The sequence below is a fragment of the Primulina eburnea genome, chromosome 1 (genome assembly GCF_022965805.1).
Source record: "Primulina eburnea isolate SZY01 chromosome 1, ASM2296580v1, whole genome shotgun sequence".
Classification (NCBI taxonomy): Eukaryota; Viridiplantae; Streptophyta; class Magnoliopsida; order Lamiales; family Gesneriaceae; genus Primulina; species Primulina eburnea.
Window position 1 is genome coordinate 56,441,941 of NC_133101.1, and position 8,936 is coordinate 56,450,876.

Consider the following 8,936-nt stretch of genomic DNA (forward strand, 5'->3'; position numbering starts at 1 on the left):
CGGAAGCACATTGTAGTCGGTTCAGCATTCATCCTGGTGGCAGAAAGATGTACAATGACTTGAAGACACAGTTCTGGTGGAAGCAAATGAAGTCAGATATTGCCGAATTTGTGTCTAAATGCTTGAACTGCCAACAGGTGAAGGCCGAGAGGAAGAAGCCGGGGGGTTTACTTCAGAGTTTATCCATTCCAGAATGGAAATGGGACCACATTTCCATGGATTTTGTGACGAAGTTACCACGATCATCCAAAGGCTGTGATGCGATTTGGGTCATTATTGACAGACTGACCAAATCCGCATGTTTCATTCCTTATAGAATGACGTATAGACAGGATCAGATGGCGGAGATTTATATTCGTGAGGTAGTCAGATTGCATGGAGTGCCGAAGTCTATCGTATCAGATCGTGATCCACGATTCACTTCACACTTCTGGCACAGTTTACAGCAGGCGTTAGGTACGACCTTACACCTTAGCACTGCTTACCATCCTCAGACAGACGGACAGTCAGAACGGACTATCCAGACATTAGAGGATATGTTGAGAGCCGTCGTGTTAGATTTTGGCATTAGTTGGCAAGATTCCCTACCTCTTTGCGAATTCTCTTATAATAACAGCTATCAGACGAGCATTGAGATGGCACCGTTTGAAGCGTTGTATGGCAAGAAGTGCAGATCTCCGCTATATTGGGATGATGTTTCAGAAGTACCAGAACTTGGGCCAGATATGATTCGTGACATGACTGAGAAGGTAAAGATCATTCAGAAACGAATGAAGACAGCACAAGATCGACAAGCAAAGTACGCCAATATCAGACGTAGACCGTTAGTATTTGAGGCGGGAGATAGAGTGTTTTTAAAGATTTCTCCATTCAGAGGCGTTGTTCGATTTGGCAAACGCGGAAAACTCTCTCCTCGATACATTGGTCCGTACGAGATTCTTGAGAAGATTGGCGATCGAGCTTATCGACTTGCACTTCCTCCTTCTTTATCCGGAATACATGACGTATATCATGTATCAATGTTACGCAGATATATGCCAGATGTTTCTCATGTTATTCAACCGAACGAAGCTGAACTTGATCAAACCTTGAGCTATATAGAACGACCGATACAGATTCTTGATCGAAAGGACAAACAGCTCAGAACGAAGACCATTCCACTTGTGAAAATTCAGTGGAGTCGACATGGCATTGAGGAAGCGACGTGGGAAACGGAAGAAAACATGAGGCAGAAACACCCCGAGTTATTTATATGATATGAGTACGTATTCAGTTTTAGATTATCAAACTGTTTTAGATACTTTGTATGGTTACTTCTGTTCGAGGACGAACTTCTGTCTTAGAGGGGGAGAAATGTAATGCCCAGAGCAATGATTGACATGTACGAATTCATAGATATGTTGTGAAGATTGTACATAACCATAAGAAATACGAAATGATATCTATTGAGATTAGATTGACCGATATCGAGAATATTGGAGTATTTATATTTCGGTGAGACCGGAAGGACCGAACCGAGATCGGAACGTACGATCAGAGTTCGCACCGTCCGTTCGGAGTTCGGAGCGTCCGAGCCAGGTGGCTGGACACATGGATGGCATGCAATAGTTCGGATCGACCGATCGTAGTTCGGATCATCCGAGACAGTTGGCTAGAGACGTGGAAGACATGCAGGATTCGGAACGTACGAAGTAAGTTCGGAGCGTCCGAAGGGTGTCAGATCGGAGCGTCCGAAGTGGATCGGATCTTCCGATCATTGCCTATAAATAGAGGCGAGGTTTCGTTAGATTTGAAAGCATTAGAAACATTTCTTAGAAGTGTTAAGAATCATTCCTATTGCAGATTCATCTTCACGACTGTAACAGCAATTCTACGACGGAAGGTATACTACATGCTTTGTTTTGGGGAATCACGACTCAAATGAGATCACATTTGAGTTTCCCAACTAAAATCACATACGAGTTTTATTGTTTATATCTTGATATAGGTATTATTATAGATTTGTTTGTATGCAAATCTCGTTATGCTTTGTTTACAGATCATGTTACATTGCATTAGATGTTTATTAGAACTTGTATTCAATTCCTATTATGCTTTGTTTACAGATCATGTTACATTGCATTAGATGATTATGCTTGTTTACAGATTTTGTATTCATGCATTAAGATAGGACAGTCTGGAGATCAGGCAGACTTCTAGACGTTCGGTTCTATCCCAGCTTAGGGGAAGATCACCCCCCTATTGTAGACGTGGATACAGATCAGGCCGAAGTCTAGGAATAAGACGTACCGTCACCCCGATTGGGAGGGTAGGTGATAGATCGTCTTATTCACACCGGGATCCCTAGAGTTCTAGTCGAGTCGCATCTAGACATGATTAGGCTCGCATTTCATGATTTTATATGAATGACATTCATATCAGCATGTTTCATGTTTTATAGTATTTATATGCATGTTCACATGTTTATACTGGGATTTGTTCTCACCGGTTTTCCGGCTGTTGTTATGTCTGTATGTGTGCATAACAACAGGTGGGGCAGGATTTGGGTCGAGACAGAGATGATCGTGTTAGCGTGGAAATCTCGGGCCTAGCAGATGGACCAGTAGTTGTCTGTTATTATGTACTGTCTTTTATTACTGGTTAAGGAAAACATACAGAATAATACATGTATTTGATGTTTGTATGTTGTATTTAAATAAAGAACTCATGCTCGTTTGTTTACATTAGATTTAAGGTAAAAAGCGAAAAATTGACCCACGTTTTTAATAACAATCCATTTAATCCCAAGAAAAAGAATTAGAGCCCGGGTCCCCACAACGTCTCACAGATAAAAATTCGTGAGACTGTCTCACAAAAAGACTTACTCATGTTAGATCTATAGTATTAGTATTTTGTGAGTAAAAATTTATATTATATTTTTATTTTGTAATGATTAATTATCTTAAAAAAAAAAAAATCTAACTCCGTGCCTGCACGAATCATGGACCAATCTTCAGGCAATTTAATTTCGGGAAAAACATTTATATAATTTTAAAGTCCAATTTTTGTCTTAAAAACTGAAGACAATTTATTTTTATTTTTTTAAAATTTAAGACAATTGGCAAGGGGCAATATAGGAAATGCACCTTATATATATGTCGTGGTTTTCGGACTCATCACCGCACTCTCAAATGTAGTTAAACCCCTCCTCCTCGGCCAGATTCAAATCCGCCTCATCTCTCGCTCCTCCCGTCCTTTTCTTCCCCCTTCTTCGATTCTCTCTTTCAAATATTTATTTTTTATCCACTACCCTCAAACCCCACGAATTTTTGCACCTCTCTTTCTGTTTACAAGCTCAGATTTCTGTTATATTGGCTTGTTTCAGCTGTTTTATTTCCCTTAATTTGGTTGAGCTGGACTTGAACGAAGAACAGAGGAAAAGCAATGGAGGCAGGGTACAATCCACGTACTGTTGAAGAAGTCTTTCGGGATTTTAAGGGTCGACGAGGTGGCCTTATCAAAGCTCTCACTACTGGTAAGTTTTTGTTGTGCACTTCTTTTTGTTCGATTTGTTGTTCTATTTTTGATGTGGGATTTTTTTTTCCTTTGGTTTTTGCAGATGTTGAAGAATTTTATCTGCAGTGTGATCCTGGTCTGCGGTTATTTTTAACGAGATGTTACTTTCGTTGTGGTCTTAAATTTTGTTGTACTTTTCTTATTGATATATAAACCGTATACTTTTCTGAAGGAAAAAAACACACTTGTTTTCATGAATTTAGCTGTGAAAATATTGGCATTGGCATTGGGATATGCATTTTGCTTAACTATTTTCGGGTGTTTTTTGTAATCTGTGGTTGCTCTAGGTGATTGATGTGTTCCTCTTGATGTTGAGGGTGGAATGGATCTATTTCATTATCAGTTTAATATTATCTGAGCATAATGGTGGTGCCTGGCTCCATGTTGATGTTGGAATTTTTAAAAAAATTCTTGGATCCTGCATTTAGATGCAAGGATTTGATATGAAAAAAATGATTTGGATGTATGGATTTCAAACCAATTCAATTTTCCAGGTTTTGAAATGTGATGTTAGGTTTGAAAGAAAAACTTAAAATAAATGGTTTAAGAATTTGAAAGGAACAGGCAAGTATATTTAGCGGAGCAATTTGAGTAATGGATTAGAAGTCTTTTCTCTTTTGAAACCTTCAATCATAAATCAAGTGGTTGATAGAATTTGGGGAATCTATTTGAAGGACTGCTAACTAGTGAATATTATTGAAGGGTATGTTAGTATTTTTGTTGGATTTTATGTAGCCTGAGGATTTAGTATTTATATAATAAATATCTCTTGTAATTGTACCAAAGCTGTCATAAAAGATGCATACAATTTCTATGGCTGCCATGGTTTTTCCCTATTCTATCTGACCATGTTTTCTGCATAAATCTTGATATATTATTTTTATGTTTTCTCCTCCTATTTTCTGTTTGTTGTTCCTAACAGCGGTTTCTGTTTTTTAAGTTTCTTGGTTTTGGGTAATCTGCTGTAGGACTATTATAAATGACTGTTAAGCATGGTATATTAGTTTGGTTAGTAAAACTTTCAATTCTACAGTGTTTTGATACCTAATGTGCGATGCTCCTTATTGTTCTAAAATCAATTTGTTTATTTACTTCTCCTTTTGTATATAATTCATCCAGTATTGATCATTTCATGTTTGGCTTTACAGAGAAGGAGAACTTGTGCTTGTATGGATTTCCTAGTGAACAATGGGAGGTCAATTTGCCTGCTGAAGAAGTGCCTCCTGAACTTCCTGAGCCCGCTCTGGGCATCAACTTTGCTAGAGATGGGATGCAAGAAAAAGACTGGTTATCCCTTGTTGCTGTCCACAGTGATGCTTGGCTGCTTGCCGTTGCCTTTTATTTTGGTGCTAGATTTGGATTTGATAAATCTGACAGGTGGATGCTCATTTCCATGTTTAATACATGTTGATTTTTGAACTACCTTCATAATTGGCTCTGATATCAAATTTTTTTCATGTTTCCACTTCTTTTGAAGGTCAATGTTGATTCATAGTTACTCTGGCTAAATTTAGTAATTTGTCGGAGAGAAATTTTATTCAATTGCAGTAGATTTATATTCTTATCAAGATTTGTTTTGTAGTTTGATTAAATCGTCTGTTTCCTTTGTTTATCATGTGATAATCTCACAGTATTTCTTCGTCCAGGAAGCGACTCTTCAACATGATCAATGAGCTCCCAACTGTATTCGAAGTCGTTACTGGCGCTGCAAAGAAACAACAGAAAGAGAAATCTTCAGTATCTAATCACAGTAGCAACAAATCCAAATCAAACTCTAAAATGGTGAGAAAAGGATTGGGCATACGCTCTATTGAGTTATTTTTTTTATTTTTCCTTCAATTTACTGCAGTTTTGAGCATGATTTGAGCTCAGTACACTCTGAACAGTTTAATCTGTTCGAAAATGTGATGCTCTTCATTGTGGCGTTGTCACTTTTTACGTTTGCTTGTAGCGTGCGTCTGATGCCTCGGAAAAAGTTTTAAAGTTGCAGCCAAAAGACGAAGAAGAGGGATTGGATGATGAAGAAGAAGACGAGCATGGAGACACCCTCTGCGGAGCTTGTGGGGAGAACTATGCATCGGATGAATTCTGGATATGCTGCGACTTATGTGAGAAGTGGTTCCATGGCAAGTGTGTGAAGATTACACCTGCGCGAGCCGAGCATATCAAGCAATACAAATGCCCTTCATGCAGCAACAAGAGATCTCGACCTTAGAGACTGTCAAACATATTCTACTTGTAGTACTCTTTCTCTATACTCTTTGAAACTTCAACCGCTGCCTCTTCCCACTTCTCTTGTTTAATTGTTAAAATTAGTGTCAGCTTATGGACACGAGTACCTGTGGGTAGAGGGGATTCAACTCTTGGTAGTACAGTATTATTTCCATGTAGGCTGAATCAGTCCATTTTGTGGAACTATCATGTCTTTATGAAGTTAGGATTTCTGTTTTTTCTTGGAGCTTTCTTCGCATATTTTATTCCAACGTTGTTGACCAACGAATGCAAGTGCTTTTGCCGGACTTTTCACGACTTAAGGATAAGGATAATAACATGGTCATCGAGCCCATTATAACTTTTCGTCTGTGTAAACTTTAATCTCTCAATTTAAGGGCGGTTGTTTCACAAATTGCATATTTGTATGTTTAGCCATGCTATCATGATAATTCTTGATTCTCGAGGTGACCGCAATAAACGACATACTAATAACCAATCTACTTGTTCAAATATCCTGCGTCATTGATCCACTTAAAAAGTATATTGTTATTTCTCTTACAAATAATAAGTGGCATTAAGATAAGGTTTGGATAATATAATTTTAATCAATGTCTTGGAAATTAGAGCTCAACTTGCAGGCACACATAGGCCCCATCAATAATTATTTAATGCAATATCTTCTTGCACCCACCACCGCTACGCTTAAAGAAGGACATCGTCATCAATTATGATTGGCCAAGATTTAGATTAATGCGTCAACCAATAAACAATCCCTGATTGTCATCAAAATCAATGATCCTTTAAACCTTTTTAAATCCCATAAAAATAATTCCTCATCAGCTTGACTCCAATAAGATTGGTGGCAGAGAGATCCACACAAAGACTGAATAATTATTATGAGAAAAACTATTTTTACTGTGAATTAGGAAACGATAAAGAACTCCAATTAAATCCCACGATCAAGACTCGAAGAATTCCACTTTATTATTAAGTAATAGAAGAAGTGGATGGCACACCTAATTCTCAAGATCATGAAATGCAAAATTTATGAAATATTTCTCTAATAGCTAAACAAGTGATTGGAATCTTCACTGGCAAAACGTACTAGGAACTTTTAACATGGATCAAACAATACTAAAGTTAGGTAGTGACCTTAGAATAACCAAGAAGAGGAATGAAACTTATTCCTTTACGCTAGTCTTGTGTTCTTGGTATACATCATTGATCATGTTAAGACCTCGTGGTTCTTAGCCGATAGACGTTTCAAGAACTCGTATGTAGTGATCATCGTTGTCGCAGACATAGACATGGAAGCCCATCTCGGACCCAACCCTCTGTAACAAGCCATCCACCCACCCTCTCTCACCAAATTCCTCACCGTTTGACCCACACTCGGCCCCTTCCGCCCATTCTCATCACCGTCCAGAACTTGCAGCCGTGTCTTGATCGTGTCTAGTGGCATAGTTATTAAAGCCGATACACCACCAGCCATGGCTGCACTTAGCCCTTGTACTGCCATCACGGCTTTAGCATCCGGCTTTAGCCTGTTATCAGTGGTATTATTAGTATTAACATTCAAGATTTGGTTTTCAAGACCATGTTCATTTTTCTTGCAAAGAAAACACCCCATTCCACCCCAAACGAGCCGCTGAGCCACCGAGTAAGACGCCCACCACACAGCATTAGATGGTGCATGAGTCAAGATTGATATACCGAATCCTCTATACAATCCTCTTATCCCATCTGTATTAACAATCTTCTTGAATGCATCAATCCCATTTAGGTATTTACAAGGTGGTAATGGGTTCGAAACACTCTTACTCGCTCCTCCACAACCGCCTTGCGTCATTAGTCTCTGGCTTATCACATCAACTGGCGTCCAAACCACTTGGGCCGTCATGGCAGCGCTCAATCCAGCTGCAGCATTGGCGATCGCTGATGCAGTAGTCTCGGGAAATCCTAGCCTGGTGGCAGTAGTGCCCACATTACTTTTGGTAACCTCAAGTGCGGTCATGTACAGAGCTCGAGCAGGTATTGTTCCCGTTAAAGAGGTCCCAAATCCTCGATAAAATCCCCGAAATCCTTCGTGTTTCAATATCCAAATCGAGGTTCTTATACAAGAAACCTGAGAGTGAGCCACCTGCTGTCGGGTTTTCAGTACCACAGCCGGATACAGGGCTGCGGAAAGACCAGAAAATAAAGCCGCACCCAGGAAGAAAAACTTGGCTTTGTCAAGCTTTTGCCACTCAATATCCGCTGGAATGTGAATTTCTTGTGCCGTGGATTCTTCCTCAGCACCTCTCAAATTCATTTTCTCCACTCCGTTCAGTTCTTTCCAATTCCCAAGACGAATCAAAACCCCTCACCCACTCTCCGCCTCTATATCAAGAAAACATCTATAACCGCAAAAAATATCTGCATATATGTAGAGTAAAAATAATCCAAAATCAAACAGAAGCCAATCCCTCTACTGAGAGATGGGATTATATATTTTTCACGGGTACACCAGAAATGGAATCTTTCTCGCTTCAGGAAACAAGCTTAGCATTCCTTGAATCTTCTTACCGCATAATCGATCATTTTAACGTCATGGATCGGGATATTTCTCCAGGAGAGATCTATTTCACCGGCCAAGAGGCGTTTTTCATGGGGTGTAAGTCGAGGAATCTATGCGAATAAGCGACAAAGATCGAGAGAGAGAGAGAGAGAGAGAGAGAGAGAGAGAGAGAGAGAGAGTTCGTCTGTGTAGTTTGGCACAAGAGGGGGAAGAGAGAGCCTTCTCCACTGAATCTGTTGGTGGATTCGTATTTTAGGCGAAATTAAATAATTAATTGCTAATCATAATCGCAATCGTAATTAATTTTAATTAATCTTTTTTTTAATACACACCAAATATAGATAAAGGCAAAATATAATTAATACTCGAAAATGTTCATTAAAATTTAATTTTTTTATATAATAATACGTTTACTCTTCCACAAAAATTTTGGTTCTTCCCCACATGTTCAATTTGCTGGATATGAAATTTAGAGTTATGTTATATATTGTTTTCGATATTATAAAATGACAAAAACTAGTGTGAGACAGTATCATGTGTTGTATTTTGTGACACAGATATCTTATTTGGATCATCCGTGAAAAAAATATTACTTTTTATGCTAAGAATA

General features: G+C 38.8%; 2 protein-coding genes across 2 annotated transcripts; one reads left to right on the top strand and one right to left on the bottom strand.

Moving 5' to 3' along the window:
• Positions 1 to 3,159: 3,159 nt before the first annotated feature.
• On the top strand, positions 3,160 to 6,013 carry LOC140832500 (PHD finger protein ALFIN-LIKE 4-like). The gene is made up of 5 exons (XM_073196568.1): positions 3,160 to 3,514; positions 3,599 to 3,631; positions 4,704 to 4,932; positions 5,202 to 5,337; positions 5,507 to 6,013. Exons 1-5 carry the CDS (start codon positions 3,424 to 3,426, stop codon positions 5,768 to 5,770), a joined length of 753 nt encoding a protein of 250 aa, XP_073052669.1. The 5' UTR covers positions 3,160 to 3,423; the 3' UTR covers positions 5,771 to 6,013.
• Positions 6,014 to 6,737: 724 nt separating this feature from the next.
• On the bottom strand, positions 6,738 to 8,510 carry LOC140832508 (uncharacterized). The gene has a single exon (XM_073196580.1). It carries the CDS (start codon positions 8,078 to 8,080, stop codon positions 6,995 to 6,997), a length of 1,086 nt encoding a protein of 361 aa, XP_073052681.1. The 5' UTR covers positions 8,081 to 8,510; the 3' UTR covers positions 6,738 to 6,994.
• Positions 8,511 to 8,936: the final 426 nt, after the last annotated feature.